The following is a 21,033-nucleotide window of genomic DNA, read 5'->3' on the forward strand; positions in this document are numbered from 1 at the left end:
GTTTTTGTAATTTGTTGTGGGTTTTTTTAATTTGTTGCGGGTTTTTTTTAATTTGTTGTGGTTTTTTGTAATTTGTTGCGGGTTTTTTTAATTTGTTGTGGGTTTTTGTAATTTGTTGCGGGTTTTTGTAATTTGTTGTGGGTTTTTTTAATTTGTTGCGGGTTTTTTTTTTTTATTTGTTGCGGGTTTTGTAATTTGTTGTGGGTTTTTGTAATTTGTTGTGGTTTTTAATTTGTTGTGGGTTTTTTTAATTTGTTGCGGGTTTTTGTAATTTGTTGTGTGTTTTTGTAATTTGTTGCGGTTTTTTTTAAATTTGTTGTGGTTTTTTAATTTTGTTGCGGGTTTTTGTAATTTGTTGCAGGTTTTTGTAATTTGTTGCGGGTTTTTTTAATTTGTTGCGGTTTTTTAATTTGTTGCGATTTGCACTTCCCAGCCACCGTATGTTTCAGAAAATCTTACTCATCCAGAATCCTGAGCCTTACCTGACGCAGATAGCAGGCAGTAATTCTGCTGTAGTGATGAGAAATGCTACACTTTCATGGACCAAACGCAGCCAGTCAGAGTCACCACCCAGAGCAGCTAATGAGGTGACGGAACACAATACGGACGTGACTTCTCCGAATGAAAATGTTGAGACCTTACCAACCCTCAGAAACATCTCTTTTACACTACCCAAGGTGTGATCAAATAATAATTGAAGTTATCAAGACTCTGTTGGATGTGAAATGATGACCTCTGTGATATTTCCTGAAGGGAAAACTGCTTGGTGTTTGTGGGAATGTGGGTAGCGGAAAGACGTCACTGATTTGCAGCATTTTGGAACAGGTTTGTTTCTTTTGTATGTTCTATTGTTTTGTATCTGTCTGCATTTATTCACATTATGTTTTTACTATTTCTAACTTTACATTACAGTGACATTAGTTTTTTGGCCTGCTCACTTTCCTTTTAGATGCACCTTCTTCAGGGCTCCATCACAGCTGATGGGACATTTGCGTACGTTTGCCAGCAGGCCTGGATTTTTCATGGAACTGTTCGAGAAAATATTCTTATGGGGGAACCTTTTGATCAGGCCAGGTAAGTTTAATCCATCTTCTTGCATTTGTGGCTGCCATCTCCTCCTTGTCAACCACCACTTTGTCTGGATAGTTAATCGTGGATATCCTGGGAGGCACAAAAAAAATCAAGTTGGATACCTTCCATGGAACTTCTAACAGTTTTTATTTTGACATTCTGAAATGTTGGTGGAAGGCTCATAGTCAACCAAAAGGAGGTCCTCTTGGTTTTCTGACAGTATCACCTCTACTGCCAGAAATGGTAAACAGCTTGGCTAGGAACCAGTGTTTGCTGTAAACTTTATCATTTCACTTTGTTTCAAAATCAGATTTCCATAAACTGCTGCTGAGGGGAAAACAGTTTAGGAATAAATTAATAGCAGTCCTTAAAATATGTCAAAATTGCATAACTGAATTGATACATTTAATGCAACATTTTGCATGAAATCATTTTTCTTGACACGTTAAATGATTTTGGTCATGCTTTACTGTCAGCTAATTGGTAAATTGGACTGGAACTTCTGTAACACCTTTCTATTCAGGTGAGCACTCAAAGCATTTTGTTCTTGCACACATCCAATCACATACACATTCATACAGTGTCTTCATTTATAACATTCTTAGACACTCACTCACGCTTTGATGGATGCATCAAGGGCAACTAGGGGTTCAGTATGTCGAGGAATTGGGGATAAATTCAGTGACCTCTTGTTCTGCTAACTGAGCCGCAGTCACCCACAAGTTATAATTGGCTGAATAAATGACTAGCTCACATCCTATTAAAATATACTTCTCTATAGTATTAACCAGTTTGTTGCCTTGTACTGCTCCCCAACAGATATGACAGAGTTGTGGATGTCTGTAGCCTCAGAGCAGACCTAAGCATCCTGCAATATGGTGACCAAACTGAGGTGAGTGCTTTCCAGACTAACAGGGGAGTGTCACACACTGACACAGGGTTTTGCTGTATCTTTTTTTTTTTTTTTTTTTAATAAGTGTATTTATTTACCCCACTCACTTAAGATGTAATTTAAGCTTGCAAATTGATGCTGCAATAAAGTGGAAGGATTAAATTGTAATTTAGTATTAATCAAAAGTTCACAGTATTATAAATATCCTTTTTGTGGGCAGATTGGAGAGCGGGGTCTAAATCTGTCAGGGGGACAGAAGCAGAGAATCAGCCTGGCAAGAGCAGTGTATTCCAACAGGGACATTTTCCTCCTTGATGACCCACTATCTGCTGTTGATGCTCATGTGGGGAAACACATTTTTGAAGAATGTATAAAGAAAGAGCTGAGAGGAAAATCCATCATACTGGTTACACATCAGCTCCAGGTAGGAAAACGTATTGAATTAGACTGAGCTGTCTGGGCTCAAAAGCACCTTTTCCATTAGTACCTACTCTGATTGACTCGCCTCGGATCGACTGGTTTTCCATTGTAATCTGGTACCACATGCGTGGTTGTCGTCATACCAAAGCGTCTAAGTGTCCGGCGACGTAATTAATATGCAACATGAATGCTACAAAAAAGATGGATGTCGAGGCAAGAAATATACCTGCTGCTGCCAGCCAATCAGTCCCATGCAGTGTTACAACGTCACATTTTAGTACCTGCTCGGATTAACCCCAGGCGAGCAGGTACTATGGCCTAACTGAAAACCGTGCAAGTCGATCAGAGTAGGTACTAATGGGAAAACAGGCTATCGTTTAAAGCGGTGGTTCCCAAACCTTTTTACTGGGCCCCCCTTTGTTTTACAAGAAAACGGTTTCCCCCCTCGCACAAACACATCCTCCAACCACACACACCCATATTTTGTTTCCAAACTCCATTGCGGTTTATTTCACACCTCAAACATTTAGTAAACAATTAAGCAAATACAAGTAATCTGCAATAAATTACAGGTAGCAATGAAATAAACTACTAACTCTTGTACGCTACGTCCACACCTACATGGGTATTTTTGAAAACACAGCTGTTTCTGGGCGTTTGGGCCTTTCGTCCACACGGTGTTTCGAATCCGAAAACTGAGATTTTTTTTTAAACTCCTTTTTTGCGTTTACATGTGAACGAGGAATACGGAGTTTGTCACGCAACATCAAAGGTATGTGCCTTTTTTCATGTCACGCTGTGCGCACGTTATTGTTTACATGAGATGAATTGCAGAATGGAAGATAGTCAGATTAAGAGTATTTTGTCTCTATCTGCAGGTTTTACATGCAGTTACTGTCCCTCCATTTAGAAAGGCAGAGGCGTCACGGTGTGATTATGTTACTTGTTGTTGTTGCTGTTTCTGTTGTTTCCTGTGTAATAATATTCAACATTGCTATCAATACATTTTTCAAAAAAATGTCTCTCTATGCAAAATGGGTTCAAAAACAAACAACTGTGGGATACTGTTTGTCCGTGATTTGAACCGAGAGAACAAATCGTGGCAGGAACGACCTGATGTTATTTGTATCCCGCTGTAACTTTACTGTATAAAGAGCTAACATCTGCAAAATGTCAGGAGTAGTTAGTCATTACAGCAAGTGTTTGTGAACTAAAAATCAAGAATGTGGGATACTGTTTGTCCGTGATTTGGAGAGCTGACACAGGGAAAACCAATTCTGCAGGGGAGACTTACCTTGGCACATGTGCAGGTGAAACCAAAGGGAAGACATGCTTCACCATATTTTCTAGTCTTTGGCTTAGTATGAAGTTGGTTTGGAAACATATTCAGCTATGCTTAATCTCCTGCTTTGCGTTTGTGTGGGAGCCCCATCAAAAAACCTGTCCATTATGCTAGCAGTGTCCAAACGTTTTTTTGTTTTGTTTTGTTTTTTTTTTGTTTTGTTTTGTTCCCCCCCCCCCCCCCCCCCCCCCCACACACACACACACACACACTTTGGGAAGCTCTGGTTTAAAGAAACATACCTGAGTATGTATGGAAGACCTACATATTTTGCTCATGAGTTGTAAGGTGCAATTTTTCCAAAGAATAAGGATTTGTCACATGCCAGTAATGCACACAACTGCTTAGAGCTCTAACCAGAGTTGAGCTGGTTTTGATAATTTGTTCTTCCTTGTGGCTTTTAGTATTTGGAGTTCTGTGATGAGATCCTGGTTCTGGACAATGGAACGGTATGGGAGTCTGGAAACCACAGGGATCTGATGAGAGCCAATGGACGCTATACTCAGCTCATCAGTACCTACCAGATGGAAGAGTCCAAAGTAAGGGTGTCATGTATCATGGTTCTATTACTGTCCTTATTATTGAAAGAAAATTGTTGACTGTAAAACAAAGTGTGCGTTCCATAAGTGTCAATGTTTTAAGCTTATCCAGACTGAGCTGTAAGACTGTCCCTGATATTTATTTATTTATTTATTTATTTATTTTTATTTTTCTTCTGTCAGACCAAGAAAAAGGAAGATGGGGACATGGCACTAGCATCATTTATTGATGGCCAGTTGGAAGAGATTGACCTCAGACATTGTGCAAGCACTGGCACTGAGAATCCTGGTGTGAAAACATGGAAGAAAAACATTTGATTTAAACTGACATATTTTCCCTGAAGAGCAAGTTTTAAAAAAATTAATTCAGATATTAGATGTCTGCTAATAAAAATGTGTATTTTTCTTTTTCATTCTATAATGATACATTTTTTTTGTTGTGTTTTTGTTTTTTGTTTTTAAGCCGCTGTCCCAGCTGGTAACCAGCTAGTGAGTCAGGAGTCCTCTACAAAAGGTGCCATCTCCTGGAGAACATACCGCACATACTCCCAGGCAGTTGGAGGTCTGTTATTCACACATGGAGTGTTGGGGTTATGTATGAAATTAAATTGCGTATTTTTATTTTAAATGTTTTTTGTTTATAAATTGTTTTATCAATGCACAGAAAGTTATTGCATGTCAGTTTTTAATTTATGTTTAAGTTTAAAATAAAGGATTCGATATTAGCCTTTTTACTGGTGTTAAACAAGCTTGGCTATATATACTGGGTTCTAAACACAACAACTTGGCAAAGTCAAGAATTGTAGTCTCAAAGAAGATAAATCACTACAACGCTTCACAAGAATAGATTTGTAAGACCAAGAACTACTCCAGACTTTGGTTGTTTAGAGCAAACAAGAGAATTGGTCAGATATTAAAATTCAAGTCAACATAACATATTGATCAGTAGCTTTCATTTATGTTTTTCCCCCATATAACTACCACTGAGTACACTGTAAACTCCTGTTTCCCAATGCTGCATATGCTTGTGGATACATTATTATGAGCATTAATACACAGCCAAACTGCTCATTGTTGTTACAGGCTACACAGTTTCCTTCATTATCCTCCTGAATATGTTCTTGTTGGCAGGATCCACAGTCTTCAGCAACTGGTGGTTTAGCTTCTGGATGGCAAGTGGTGATGGGGTGAGAATTATTGCATTCCTTATCGCTGTCACACACGTTGAAATGGTTCTCTGTGAGCCTTCAACTCACAAGAGGGTAAAAAGTCATGCCTTTTTTGTGGCTGTTGTGCAAGATAAACTCTTTCTGTATTTACATTTTGCTACGTAAAGCTGAGTTGATGTTACATCATCACTCATTGGTCTTCCAGCTCTCCTGCTGGTCCACACACTTACACACTTCTCCTACTGCCAATATCTCAAAGTTGGATTCATCAGCAATCAAGTTTCTTTCCAATTGCCAGTTATTTTTGAAAATGTTTATTTTGGCCTAGTCCAAGCATTTCTCCTTGAAACAACTTGATGTTTTGATCTTCTGTTGGTTTTGTCACTTTGTTTTGGTCATTACACACTTACTCTAGTTTCCATGAACTTGCCCCTTAAAATACTTGGAATGCCTGAGGGTCATCTTTCAGCTTGCAGACAGTATAAAAATTTCAGCAAGGGTTTTAGCTGTCACTTGAGTAAGCGTCATCCCTGAAACATAAGAAATCAGTTTGAGGAAATCTTGAGGAAAAGTAATTGATGCTCACAAAGCAGGAGATGAAATCCTGTGGTAACTTTGTATGTCTCAGTGTCAAGAACTTGAGTGAGAAGTATCGTGATTTAAAATCCAGAGAGCCACACATTATAGACCAAGCCTGGCAGATGTAGCAAGCGAAAAACTGTTTCTGACCCCTCAAATTCTGCTTATTTCTAGTTTTAGGAAATTATATTTAATCATGTGAAATGTCATTTATGTATACAATGACTTTGTCTGACTTCACTAACTTTTCTTTTTTTTTTATTAATTTATGTTTTTATTTCCAAGTCATCCAGTAACACAACTGCAGTCCAGGGAGAAATCTCTCAAAATCCACACCTTCACTTCTACCAGGTTATTTATGCTGCAACAGTGGTTGTCATTGTTGTACTTTCCATTGTGAAATCCATAATCTACACTTATTTCACGTTGAAGGCCTCCTGCAAATTCCATGACATGCTGTTCAAAAAGGTACTTTGAATTCTCAGCACCATAGAAATCTCTACTAGTCACCATTACACATGGTCATTTTAAATATGGATAAGGGTTTACTTATCACAAATGTATCGAATCCAAAACTGGGAACGTTTACTAGCTACAGATGAACTGTTTGTTTTCCTATTGCAGATTATTGATAGTCCAATGAGTTTCTTTGACACAACTCCAACGGGGCGACTTCTAAATCGTTTCTCTAAAGATCAAGACGAAGTGGAAGCTGTCCTTCCTCTTGTCATGGACTCTTTCTTACCGTGTTCTCTACTCGTCGCATCCACAATTGCTGTCATCTCAGTTATTTTCCCCGCCATGCTTGTAGTTGGAGTTATTATGGCAGCTTTTCTTGCCTTTACTGTCTTGTGAGTTTATGCTGGTTAAATCTATAAAACACACTTACTGACAGTAACAGGTCCTCTAAGGTACTATATATCTGTGCCTTCTGTGCAGTATATTCCAGAGGAGTATACGTCATATGAAGAATCTAGAAAACATCAGTCGCTCTCCATGGTTCTCTCTAACCACCTCAACTTTGCATGGCCTCAGCACCATCCATGCCTATAATAGAAGAGACAGCCTTATAGAAGAGTAAGTTTCTGAAATTTGTTACTAGGCTATCACCTCTTGCTTTTGCAATGTTTTTGATACAACACATCATTGTAAATTGTATGTTTCTTTGGGGCGGGGTGACTGTGGACAGTGGGATGTTCAAAAACTCCCGTTTCATATTACAGGTTCAATATCTTGACTGATATCAACTCCAAATACCTTTTCATGTTTAATGCTGGCACACGTGCATTCGTCTTTTGCCTGGAATTAATGGCTGCTACTACAACGCTGTTTGTGGCTCTCTTTGTAGTGCTCAGCAGTAATGACTTAATCAGTCCATCCTTGAAAGGCCTCGCAATATCCTATTCCTTGCAGGTACATTTGGACAGCACATGAATCCATGTTCATTTTGCTTTTTAGACATGGATTTACATAATTTTAAAACTTATTTTCAGTTGACAGGCATGCTTCAATATGTAGCCAGACTCTCGATAGAAGTGGAAACAAAATTCGACTCAGCGGAACGGCTCCAGGAATATGTCACGGTCAGACTCATGTCCTGAAATCATTCACCTGTCATTGTTTTGCTGAGACCAAGGCCAAAGTTCATTAAAATATCCTGCACACCCATCTGCTTGATTCCTGAAAGCTTTTAATTGTGTTTGCAGAATTGTAAGTCTGAGGCTCCCAGGCATGTTAAGGAGACTCAGATCCCACAGGACTGGCCTAGCAGTGGGGGCATCACCTTCGTAGACTACAAGATGAGGTACAGAGAGAATACACCAATTGTCCTGAACGGCATTGATTTCCACATTCAACCTGGAGAGAAGCTGGGGATCGTGGGAAGGACTGGCTCTGGTAAGGCTCTGGGTTCAGTAGCTGTTTCTATTGTTGATTTCATCTAGTCTTTGGGTGACGATTTACAACAATACACCCTAGAAATGATGATAAATACATGAACTAGTTTTTCAATATCACTCTGAGACAGGCAATCTATATGAAGACAGTCCTACATAGTTGTTTAATATCCTCAATGTTACTGGAGGCCAAGGTAATGCCATCCAGGGTATCTGGCCGTGTTTCTAAGATAAGGCAGTGCACAACAACCTCAGTTCTTTCTGAATTTAGAAGCAGGGAATTAGGTGTTCCAGGTTTTAATATCTTTAAGAAATTCCTGTAGTTTAATTAATTGGTGTGTCGCAACAGGCTTCATAGGTCTGGGTATCATCAGCAATGAAAATGTATGCCATTTATAATAACACTGTATAAGGGAAACTCATATAATGTATACAGAAATGGTCCCAACACAGAACCCTGTGGAACTGTAACTGCATCAAATGCTGAGGTCTAACAAGGCAAGAACAAAGAGTTGACTGTAAGATGCCAGAAGAAAACCATTTGCCACCTTCACTTGTTCCGTTTCTGTACTGTGAGCTCTGAAAGTTGACTGAAACTGCTGTTTTATGTTCAAGAATTTTTGAGATAAAGTTGGAGACTGGCCTATGATTGGCTAAGATAGCTGGGTCAAGTGATGGCTTTTAAATGATGGTTTAATTACTGCCTCATTTGTGGTAAATAACCTGTTAATAAAAATAAGCTGATCATAATTAAGATTGAATCTTTAGTTAATGGTAGGAGGGCTTTTTTGTTATTGTTGCTATTATTCCCCCACCCCAACCCTCTAAGGTAGATGGCACCCCTGCCTACACCTGGTTGTGCTGAAAGTTTAGTGATTGACTCTAAATCCTCCCATATTCCTGATCTCAAATAATATTTAATGTAGCACATTTTTATGTAAATTTTAACCATTGTAGGTTAATTCAGCTACTCTAATCTGCGGTTTGCATCTGTAGGAAAATCGTCTTTAGGAGTAGCTCTATTTAGACTTGTGGAGCCTGCAGCAGGAACCATACTGATAGGTGGGGTGGACATCATGTCCATTGGCCTGCAAGACCTGCGTAGCAAATTGTCTGTGATTCCTCAGGACCCTGTGCTATTTGTTGGTACAGTCAGGTAACCTTAACCCATAAATCTCACACTGGTCTGACCACTGTGGATCAGTAACTGGCTAATGACCCCCATCCCTGCAGGTACAACTTGGACCCCTTTAATAAATACACTGATGAGGAGATCTGGGCAGCGCTCGAGAAGAGCTACATGAAGGACTCGGTATGTTTTGAGTGCAACGTGAAAGTTGGTACATTTAAAATTCCTATACAGCCCTCTTTTTTCTTTTTCCCCTCTGCTCTTTGTTTGTATACATGATGAATTAGGATAGTGGAGCAGAGCTGTAATGTGATTTGTTTCCTCAGATCTCAAAGCTGGAGGGGAAGCTTGAAGCACATGTTATGGAGAATGGCGAAAACTTCTCTGTAGGCCAGAGACAGCTGATCTGTATGGCTAGAGCTTTACTCCGTAACTCCAAGGTCAGAGTGCACTTTTTTTGGGGGGGGGGGCTTGATGATTTGTCACCTGGCTGGGACAATGCTGTCACATACTGCATTCACTGATGCCAGTCAAAGCAATTTCCTGTGACTCTCTGTCAATATGCTCTGCACTGTCCTTAAACATCACAAATCTGTCCTGATTTAAATTTTTTCCCCTTAAGGTCATCAGTACAATGTTTAGATCCCTCTTTAGAAGTACCCCTACGCCTTAAAAGCCTGGTACGGTATTGTCGTCACTCCACAGGGCAGATGAACAGCATGTACACCTAAGTTTGTGAATGCTACTTGAGATTGAGGTGACGTAGGAGCGTCAAATTGAGACCATAGACATATTTACTAAAAATCTCAGACAGAGTTGAATGTCAAATTTCTAAAAATTTGAGTATAAAAACTTGAGAACAAGGTGATGTAAGACTTTGAAATTCATACATAGGTGTGTCTGCTAGGAGGCTGAGTGGCACCATTGGCAGTCACCAGTATTTTGTCTTTGTCTGTTTTTTTTCCTCTTTACATGGCCACTGCAACATAATTTTCACTCTGTATCTGTTGGAGAGGTCTGCCACCCTGTGGGCAACTTCCTGTGGAAAAAAAAAATAAAAAAAATAACTTAAGACAAAGGAAAATTATTTTTACGAACTTCTCCGATTCATAATGGGACTTTTCAGAAATCCAAAATTAGCAGCCATGCTCAAAATGGCCCAGAGGTGAATGAGAATGGTAAATGGCCTGTATTTGTATAGCGCTTTACTTAGTCCCTAAGGACCCTAAAGCACTTTACACTACATTCAGTCATCCACCCATTCACACACTGGTGATGGCAAGCTACACTGTAGCCATAGCCGCCCTGGGGCGCACTGACAGAGGCGAGGCTGCCGGACACTGCCGCCACCAGGCCCTCTGACCACCGCCAGTAGGCAACGGGTGAAGTGTCTTGCCCAAGGACACGATGACCGAGACTGTCTGAGCCGGGGCTCGAATTCACGGGGCCCCATGACGGTGAATGAATGAGAGGCCAAATTGAAATTGGTTAAGGGTTATGATTATTATGGACTTGTTCTTAAAACTATTCTGTAATGTCTCACATTTGTATGAGATTGCTAATCGCCACGTTTGTATTTAGAAAGTATGGGCGTTTTATGTATTGTGACATGCTGTCCTCCTTTAAAATTGTTTTTGCTTATACTAATGGTCTGTCCTCTTGTTGAGGAGATCATTCTTTTGGATGAAGCCACTGCCTCCATAGATGCAGAGACAGATGCTCTGATCCAAAACACCATCCAAGAAGCCTTCCGTAATAGCACTATGCTCACAATAGCTCATCGGATCAGCACTGTGATGCAAGCAGATCGTATTCTGGTCATGGACAATGGACAGCTAACAACTAGGGCTGCCACAAACGATTATTTTGATAGTCGACTAGTCACCGATTATTTTTGCGATTAGTCGACTAATCAGATCTTGCATCCATTGGACGTAAAACGTACAGCTTATTGCACCAGCATGCATCTGCTCTTATATAACTATCATTAGCTTACAGCTTTAAGTGTTTAAAGTTTGTGCTAACTAAAAATAAAGACAAGATGATAGTTTATTAAATTTTAATGAAATTTGCAGATTGTTTCGGTGAAGTTTAATAAACTCCTTGCTATCTAAAATATAACAGGACACCGGAGTATATTCTCGAGCATCTCACACTTCTGATAACCAGCTGTCTGCTTGACGTTTATTCAGCTGTGTAAAAACTATAACTTTAATCTCAGGCAAAGCGATTTACTCAGGAACAAATAAAATACTAAAAAAGCCAAACAATAACATTTTTAAGTTATCTAAGTGACTTATGCATGTTTAACCTGAGTAGCGAAAGACGGCGGTGGGTTTGAAAACGATTTGCCGGGAGTCCGGTGTTTTCAGCGGCTCTAGTGAGCCTTGCCCCCGGCTAACTATCGAGCTAGTGGTTAACAGACGTCTCCGAAAACGTCGGAGCGCTTTTGAAAATATGTGGTGTCTTGATAAACTGAGCAGATATTTGAGGTTTACACAGTTACATTCTCGCCTGAAAATATGTTAAACGTTTATTTTGTGACCCAGAAAGAATAATAAGAGTAATATTAAAACTAACTAGCTGCCGCCATTGTTGACAACTGAGCTGGGCTGCGCTATGAATTCTGGGACAGAGCTACTTCTTCTTCTTCGGGGTTTAACGGCAGCTGGCATCCTTGTACATGCAGTGCTGCCATCTTCTGTTTCAGTCCGTTATTACACTCTTAAATCCTGCTACTTATTCCTGCGTCTTTTGGGATCTTACAAAGCTTCAAACGAAGCGTCGACTATTAAATCAGTCGTCGACGATTTTGATAGTCGACGTAATCGTGACTAGTCGACTAATCGTGGCAGCCCTACTAACAACCCCAAATATGCACAGATTAATGTTGTCATCTTATGCTTACTAATTGCTCCATATGACAGGTGGCAGAGTTGGATGATCCAAATACACTGAAGCAAAAGCCATTCTCTCTGTTCTCATTACTGCTGACTGCTTCAAACACTGTAAATTTGTGAAACAAAGTAAACCTTAAAACCAAAGAACATCTGTGGAGTAGGCACATGTATTTAGATTACTATTTTAATGACTATTCTGTATATTTAAAAATGTTATTTTATTGTCTTTAAAGTTTAAATCTATAATTGTGTATCTATAATGTGTTGTATTAAAAAAAAACTACAGTAAATATAAATATTGTAACAAACTGTAAAACCATGTTTTGCCAACTTACTGCAGTTCTTTTCCAGTGTTGCTGACAAAATGTTGAGTTAAATTATTCATAATTTAAGAGTTAAACACATCCCCATCTTATTAGCTTAGTTTTAGCCTATTGCTTGTTTTTGCGTGCATCTGTTATTGCATAGCATCTTAATTTTTTCCACCAGTTAATGGACAACTGCACTAAATCAAATGTAAACATTCAGTGATGCAGTGGTGGCTAAAAAGATTTGTTTACCAAAATGTGGGCTGGCGGACTGGACTTGTTTGAGAAGTCTGAAATGAGTCAAGCAGAAAATTTGACCACTAAAACATTTTTATTTTTCTGTTCAGCAATGCAAGTAAATAACTATCATTTGGATTCCTTATTGAAACACACACAAAGTATTTATTAACCCTCAAACCCCCATCCTTTCGTGGTCCTCATGGCAAAAAACGGCCACGCCCCAAAAAGTGTTCTAAAAATGTTATATATTAATATTTTTTTCCACTTTAAATTAGTCAGTCTTTTAAAACTACTTCTGCTTAAAATATCCATATCAAGTTTTAATTATATTTTCATTGTTTTAACCCTTTAAATCCCAGTTTAAGGACATGAGCGCCCTGTTTTTTAACAGAAAAAAAAATAAAAACTTAAATATTTTCCATAAAATACATTTGAAGTAATATTTGATTGTTATTATAATTAGGCCTTTAGATGGTCTAAACATTGGCACCAACATTCATTTTGATCCATTATTATTTTTTGTGCAGGAGCACACTAAATGTCATATAGTGCCATATCAGGATTAACTTTTTTTTTGCCTACACCAAGTGCTTTTTACTTTTTTGTTCTAAAATAAAATAAAAATTGTCTAAATAACAATACAAGATCACTTTGAACCAGAAAAACATTTTAGAACGATGAACATGAACATTTAGGTTACTGGGAATCGGAGAAAGTTGTGTGTCCGGGGGCCGTTGCGAACACCGGCAGCACCCGTCCCCGTCCCCCGCTAGAAGCACCCGTCCCCCGCTTCAACAATGACCATTTACCGCTATCAGTAGCTCCGACGGTGGGATGGTGTTTGTGTCCTGGTCTCAGTCTCCCCAGGGCTCGCAAAATTTCAAAATCCCTGGTAGCCCTTCGGGCAGGGACTCTTCAGTTTTTGGTAGCCCGAAATAAATTTAAGTAGCCCGAATAAAAAAGGGAGCAATTTTTTTTTATGTTTTGTTTCCTGTTTTGTTTCCGTTACAATATTATACTTATATTGTAACGGAAACAAAACATTAATCAAAGAATTGTTGAAACACAAATTACAATATTGTGTAAAAATTACAATCATCAACTCAAATACTTGGTTCTAATTGAACAGAAATTTCTATGAACTTATAAGAACTGTACAACAGGAATCAGTCTGTGTCAGATCCTGAATTTGAAATTTCCACTGAAATCACAGGTAAGAGGCAAGTGGAACCAAGATCTAGGCCATTTGCTTTTTGAAGTTTGTAAAGATTGCTAAATTTTGCCAGTGGTAGTTCACTCTTTGCAACATAGTAGGCTATTCTAAACAGATTTTTCAGGTTGATTTTTAGTATGTTATTTGCAGACTGAGCAATAATCAATTTCTTGCATTTCTCACGGGTTCTAATGGGGGCCTTTCTTAAAAATACTGGTCCCAGTAACAAAGGCACATGTCGACTCAGAAATCGAGGGACACCAACAACACACCCGGCAGTGTGTTGTTGGTGTCACCCGACATTATGTTATTTACACGGGTGCACATAAGTGGTCCGCATGTGCGCATTCGCTGTCAAAATAAAAGACGCGCACCAGATAAGAAGTTGCAACGCGCGTTTGCGTCCATATAAAAGCCACTGTTTTTGTCCGCTAGACTGGGATTTTCACGGCACATTCTGCACCAAATCTCTGTGTGTTCATCATTTGTTTAAAGCCAGCTCACCTCCTGCAACCACTTTTCCTAGAATACGCGCTTCTTTTGTCCCAGTAAACACCAGTATGTGGGCCCCACATGGGCTATGGGGGTTCCAAGTGGGGATGGGCTTACGATGGGCATCCAATCTGGGGCCCACCTGGTTTAGCCAAGTAGGACCCACCTGAGCCAGCCCAGATGGGCAATGTTCTATGGGCACCATATGGGTAACATATGGGAAGTTGCATGAACAGGCAACTGAGTTTAACGACCTTAGTTAAGTGTAATTATTAGTCATGTGTAAGTATAAACATGAATTAAGATGAAATAACTGATAATAAATTATGCCAGAGGCAGCATATGTATATTTAAGTAATAAAAAATATACATATAAAATATATTAATATAAGTGAAACACAAAGAACAGATGTGACTTAAATCTGTAAGACGCTTAATAAAATAAAATAAATGGTTTTACATTTGAGTGGGAAAAAAATTTCACTCCATTTAGGAGTGCTTTTCGAAATCTCATGTTATTTCAAGAAATATCACGAGGTTTTCTCAAACCCGTCCCCCCCATTCTGGAACATTCTTCATTTCGCGCCCTTGGACAAAGCTGACCGTTAAGCTGGCAATTTTTGGATTAAGTGCATCTTTGAGCAACGGACTGATTTTCTGCTGTAAAGGTAAGAACTTTTTGACTTAATTTGAATCCCTAAGTATAAATGAAATGTTTACAAAGTTATGATGCTGCAAAGTAATGTATGGCACAAGTGCTGGCGAACTTTTTCCTAGCACTCAAGCAAGGCTAAGCTAGTTGAAATTTTTACGTAATGTAATGCCTGATTTGGGGCTTATCTGGGGCCCAGCATAAACCCATCTAGGAAAACACATTTGGGGCCACCATGGAAACTGAGGACAAAATTAGCTGTACCCCACTTGGGAAACCCAAGTGGGCCCCAAATATTAGCCCTGCTAGGGCTGTTCGATATAACGATATATATCGGATGACGATATAAAAACGTCTGTCGTTTCATTTTACGCTATCGTCTGTTTCGTGGTGTCGCAAAAAAAACTGTTTACGGCAATATTTTTCATCATTTTGATGGTCACTGTAGTGGAAGTTCTCTCCTTCTCTTATATTTAATATAACCACACTACAGACGGACAAGCGCTTGTTTTTATGCGTTGTCGTTAGCAACAACGACCGTAAAACCACCGCATGTCCGCTTGTTTATTTTCCACATAAACCTTTCACAATAAAGATCAAGATCCTGTTGAGACTTTTCAAAATAAACTGAATCACGTGAAAGATGCAGAGTATTTACAGATGAGAAGCAAAAAAAGAGCTGTCAGGTGCTAAAAAATAAACCTTAGACTCAAACGTTAGAACAGGCCTTTCCCCGCAGCACGCTGTGTAATAAATACTCACAAAGAAAACGGCGGCCGTTACAACTTATGTCTAAAAATGTATAGTTTCATGCATCAGTTAAAACACTCGACTCCAGGTCCATGACGCCCAGGTGGAAACACTTCACGCAAGTCGAGCTGCCCGAGATTCACAGAATTTACAGAAAATGTTACATTTTGTGATTTATATCGTTATCGGACGATAGATGTCTTAATATCGGGATATGAGATTTTAGTCATATCGCACAGCCCTAAGCCCTGCTGCTCCCTATTTGGGCCCCACATATGTGTGTTTACTGGGGTGGTTCGGACTCCATCTGACATTTCTTTGGAGGTGGAGGAACACCAAAGTAATTGCTTAAAGGAGCTTCTTCGACATCTTTAAGAGTTCTAAACAAATGTCTGTCCTCCTCCAGAAAATCTTATGTACACAAACGAGCGTTGCAACTTCTTATCTTGTGCGCGTATTTTATTTTGACAGCGAATGCGCACCTGCGGCCACTTATGTGCACCCCTGGTTATTTAGCTTGTCATATTCCAGCCACAGAAATTATTTTGTCCATGAAACCATAAAGCTGTACTTTCTTTTTGCCTTATAGTCTGATTTGTCATAACTTTTCCGTTTTGTGGTAAGCTTTTCTTTGGCTGTCACTTCTTCACCCTGACCGGTCTTATTTGGCTCAGCAGAACTAAAATATATATCCTGCTGCTTTTACACACGCACTCACATAACGCTCAGCGATTCTCTGCGCGATCAACCTCTCACATGTTTAAGCTTGCTGCGGGAGATTTCACTTGTCATGTTTGCATAGTAAACTAACGATTGATAAGACGATGTCAGAGGAATTGGTGCGCAAATTATCGTCACTCACCAATCAGTACTGTCGCTCTCTATACACAGTTCGCGCGATTGCAAAGTGAAAGCAAAAAACAAGAGCAAATTCAAATGCGATTTCAATATGTCACATATAGGGCTGCTCGATTATGGCAAAAATGATAATCACGATTATTTTCACTGAAATTGAGATTTCGATTATTTGATATTCATTTAACAATAACAATGTATTGAATAATAGCTTTAAAGATTGTCAAAAATAGTATAAAATAGTGTGCAAATACTGATAACAGTGCAAATGTTTGCAATATAAAAAATAAAATGTAAACATCTATGTTTAGTGAACTTTGCCATGTCGCTCTGTGGTGCAGCTACCACACCAAAGTTTACACACTATGTCTACTTGATCCACGTCTGACTCCGCGAACCCATAATGTTTCCACACCACTGAAGGGTTTTTTTTTTTACCTCTCTTTTCAACCAACGGCAGTCACTCTCCTCTCCAAATAACTTCTGCTTAGCTTTCCGAGCTTCCCTCTGTTAGCTCCTCTTAATTGTTGTGACGCGTGTTCGAAACGCAGAGAGGTGCGCTCGATTTGCCACACGGAGCAGCGTGAGAGTAAAGCACGAGGGAGGTGCTAATAATCGGCTCAGTCATTTTTAATGATCGTTGAAAGCCCAGATCGTAATTTAGATTAAAATTCGATTAATTGAGCAGCCCTAGTCACATATTGACAGTGGTTCACCGATGCCAATGACATATTTACCCAGCTACATTTCCGAAAGAATGCAAAAGCATTGACATTTTTCCTTCCTATGATAGCCCGACGGGCAGGGCAGGGATAGATTCTGGTAGCCCGACTGGAAAAATCGCTAGCCCCGGGACGTCGGGCTAGCGATTTTGCGAGCCCTGCTCCCCACCACGACACTTCGATACCATGTGAAAACAAACGTATAATTTTTGTCGTAGCCAAAGGAGTTTGCAAAACAAATCTTGCAAAACAAAGATACTTTGCGCATACTCGCAAACCAGTGCAGTCTAATTTGGCACGACAGCACATGAGAATAGTAAGATTCAAGATTCTTTTTTTGGCACATGCATAGTTACACAAGTAAAACACGCAGTGAAATGTATCAGAAAAGTTCCTTACGCTTTCCCCGCGTACGGTGTACATTTTAGGACATCGTCAGGTCTCAGGAAAAAAGTTGTCAGGTATCAGTCTCACACGAAAAATTGTCAGGTCTCAGGAAAAAAGGTGTCAGGTCTCAGGAAAAAAGTTGTCAGGTATCAGTCTCACACGAAAAATTGTCAGGTCTCAGACTCACATGAAAAAATGTCAGGTCTCAGACTCACACGAAAAATTGTCAGGTCTCAGAATCACACGAAAAAATGTCAGGTCTCAGAATCACACGAAAAATTGTCAGGTCTCAGAATCACACGAAAAAATGTCAGGTCTCAGAATCACACGAAAAATTGTCAGGTCTCAGAATCACACGAAAAAATGTCAGGTCTCAGAATCACACGAAAAATTGTCAGGTCTCAGAATCACACGAAAAAATGTCAGGTCTCAGAATCACACGAAAAAATGTCAGGTCTCAGACTCACACGAAAAAATGTCAGGTCTCAGAATCACACGAAAAATTGTCAGGTCTCAGAATCACACGAAAAAATGTCAGGTCTCAGAATCACACGAAAAAATGTCAGGTCTCAGAATCACACGAAAAATTGTCAGGTCTCAGAATCACACGAAAAATTGTCAGGTCTCAGAATCACACGAAAAAATGTCAGGTCTCAGAATCACACGAAAAATTGTCAGGTACCAGACTCACACGAAAAATTGTCAGGTCTCAGAATCACACGAAAAAATGTCAGGTCTCAGAATCACACGAAAAATTGTCAGGTCTCAGAATCACACGAAAAATTGTCAGGTCTCAGAATCACACGAAAAAATGTCAGGTCTCAGACTCACACGAAAAATTGTCAGGTCTCAGAATCACACGAAAAATTGTCAGGTCTCAGAATCACACGAAAAAATGTCAGGTATCAGGCTCACACGAAAAATTGTCAGGTCTCAGACTCACATGAAAAAATGTCAGGTCTCAGACTCAGACGGAAAAATGTCAGGTCTCAGAAAATCTTCCTGCAGGTGGCGCTGTTGTCATGTCCCATCCGAATTGATTTCCAAATACGTCATCAACGTGTGACAGTGGGAGAGCGCAAGGTCATTGACCTCACCGGAGTTTTACCGCGGTCCAGGCTCCTAACGACACAAGGTAAGTTTAACTTTTTCTCCCTTTTGTTCATATTTTTGCCACAGTTGTGTGATATTAAGTTGCGGTTATGTTGTGAAAGTTACATATCAAAGAAGGAAATCTAGTTTTGTACGAAACCAAATCAGCACTATTCTTGTCTGGCTAATTCGTTCTAGCTAGCGACAGTGGTGGTGAAACGTGATTTAAATTTAAACTGTTTAGTAATTGTTTTGTATACGTTTCAGCAAATGGACAAGCTGAAAGCCTACGAGCAGCTGAAAAAGACCTTGAAAATGGTAATCAAACGCTTTATTAAATGTTTTTGTAATGCTTGCAATTTCCTTTTTTAACTGCCAAGAACCCTGACAATATCGTGCTTTAATGGTTTAACATTGTTTGGTATTCCTATTTACTTCTCTTAATTAATATGCATGTTAAAAGACGTATATAGTTATTACTTTGTGATATTGTCGGAGTGCCATATTTAAAAAAAAAACTGACAAAAGATAGATTTCTCACAAAATTAAAAGACTTTATTGCAATTTAAAAGTTAGATACTCATGTAGGATTTGGCTCCTACAGTCTAGCTATAACTCCTTACTTTCTAAAATTTTATTTGAAGGTGAGATTACCCAAAAAGGCTTTGATAACAACGTAAAAAAGCTTCTGACAGCAGAAAAATCAGGTAGGTTTTGATACTTTTGAACAACATGTAAAATAATCTCCTTTATATAACATGATATGCTTAGCAGGTTATGATTGACTAACCACTTTATTTATAGATGCAATACATTTTGAAAGCAGATTAGTGTGCAGTAGTCTGTGATTGTAGTAGAATTCTATAAACCACATGTTTCACATCACTGCCCTATTTATATTGCAGATGACACTCCTTCAACAAGTGGCAATAAATTTCTCAGTAAGAAAACCCCAATTATTTTGCTTTAAGATCAGTTGTAATATAGAACTTTCTGCGGATCAGTTTGATTAACTTTCAACTTCATCCATTACAGGTGCAGCAGAGGCCTTTGGTAAAGCCAAGAAACTACTACAGCCTCAAGTAAAGAAAAGGCAATTTCCATTGAATGATAAACGTTTGGACCATGGCAAATCATTATTGAAGGTTAGTTAAAAAGTGAAGCTATGTGTATGACTATCAGCAATATATTAAAAATTAACTTTCTAAAAAGGCATATTTTTTCATAAACTTTGCTTTTTCTCCTTGATGCTAGGTCAGAATGGCTCCCATGGAGTGGAAACCAAGAACTCTTAGAAAGTGTGGACGGTACCAGAAGTTAATAATGGACGAAGCTCCACCTCGAATCATCCTGCAAGGCCATGAAACCTATGATGATTTAATTACCATAGCCAAAGAACGCTTCTGGCCAGAGCGTACTGAGGGGAGTGAGTTCACTCTTTGCCATTCTGACGGGACCAGGTGGAGTAAGGAGGATTTCCACAAAGAATACAGAACTGTTTCTGATATTACACATCTGTGGAAAAGAACACTATACATCGGGCGAAGACAACTGGGTAATAAAGTGATCAATATTGCTATTAACTACTGTCTAGCACTCGATTTTGTATGGTATGAAATAATTTTACTTTTTGTACAGAGGTCGTGTGTTTGGATGATCAAAGTTCCATCTCAGGTGTGTGCCTGCCCAAACCAAATTGAATATTTTTGATGTTATGATTGAACATGGTACACGGACTATGGTGGGCATTCAGACATATTGCAATTAATGTGTTATTTTACAGATGAAGACCCTGTAACTAAAGTGGGTGGTGATGAAAGTTGCAGTTTAGGTGAATGCCTGGACATCTAACTAAATCATTAAAATTGACTTCTTATTTTGTTTGCATTACATTTCCAATCTTTACACACTTGTTTACTATGCTTGGTCATTGCACAGTTGTAATATGCATCTTATTCTGCAGATGAACTTCCTGAAACCCTCATAGGACAAAATGTTGTAGAACAGGTAAAACCATGGCTTCTTTTTGAACAGACCAATTAATTTCTTATCATTGTCATAAATGTGGATATTTTCACAGTGCACCCTGCAAAAAGTATATCTTGGCTGAATGTGTTCATAGGATTTCCATCCAGAAACATCCAGCTCAGGTGAATTTGAAACAGGGAGAGTCAGAAAGAAAAGCCAGTCCAAGCAAAGGAAGGAGGAAAATGTAGGGTCATCTCTAGGTCCAGGTGGAGCAGTGAGCCAAGACATGTTACCACATGCAGTTATTGAGGCAAAAGAAGCTATGGAGGGAGCTGAAGAGCTATCTGAAGGTGCTGGAAATAGTGGGCTTTTGATAGATTTTGCAGTCTTTCAACACAACTCCAAAATCGCCATCATG

The 21,033-nt window shown here is 39.1% G+C and overlaps 2 protein-coding genes across 2 annotated transcripts in view; one reads left to right on the forward strand and one right to left on the reverse strand.

Moving 5' to 3' along the window:
- The window catches only part of LOC134625408 (ATP-binding cassette sub-family C member 12-like), an 82,821-nt gene that overhangs the window by 47,028 nt on the left and 14,760 nt on the right, over positions 1–21,033 (reverse strand). The gene's annotated exons all lie outside the window — the stretch shown is intronic.
- LOC134624169 (ATP-binding cassette sub-family C member 12-like) lies at positions 441–12,056 on the forward strand. The gene is made up of 20 exons (XM_063469154.1): positions 441–677; positions 754–825; positions 950–1,074; positions 1,891–1,963; positions 2,184–2,387; positions 4,130–4,264; positions 4,448–4,553; positions 4,728–4,826; positions 5,348–5,451; positions 6,298–6,480; positions 6,637–6,863; positions 6,952–7,089; positions 7,236–7,425; positions 7,506–7,595; positions 7,719–7,908; positions 8,904–9,063; positions 9,141–9,219; positions 9,363–9,476; positions 10,707–10,883; positions 11,964–12,056. Exons 1-20 carry the CDS (start codon positions 441–443, stop codon positions 12,054–12,056), a joined length of 2,796 nt encoding a protein of 931 aa, XP_063325224.1.

The sequence above is a fragment of the Pelmatolapia mariae genome, linkage group LG1 (assembly GCF_036321145.2).
Source record: "Pelmatolapia mariae isolate MD_Pm_ZW linkage group LG1, Pm_UMD_F_2, whole genome shotgun sequence".
Taxonomy (NCBI): domain Eukaryota; kingdom Metazoa; phylum Chordata; class Actinopteri; order Cichliformes; family Cichlidae; genus Pelmatolapia; species Pelmatolapia mariae.

What these genes read in the sequence shown, in the direction of transcription:
- LOC134624169 (XM_063469154.1), top strand. Translation starts at nt 441, where the DNA reads ATGTTTCAGAAAATCTTACTCATCCAGAATCCTGAGCCTTACCTGACG. An exon ending in GAACCTTTTGATCAGGCCAG is followed by an intron (nt 1,075 to 1,890) that starts GTAAGTTTAATC and finishes GCTCCCCAACAG; the next exon opens with ATATGACAGAGTTGTGGATG. An exon ending in GGATGGCAAGTGGTGATGGG is followed by an intron (nt 5,452 to 6,297) that starts GTGAGAATTATT and finishes TTTATTTCCAAG; the next exon opens with TCATCCAGTAACACAACTGC.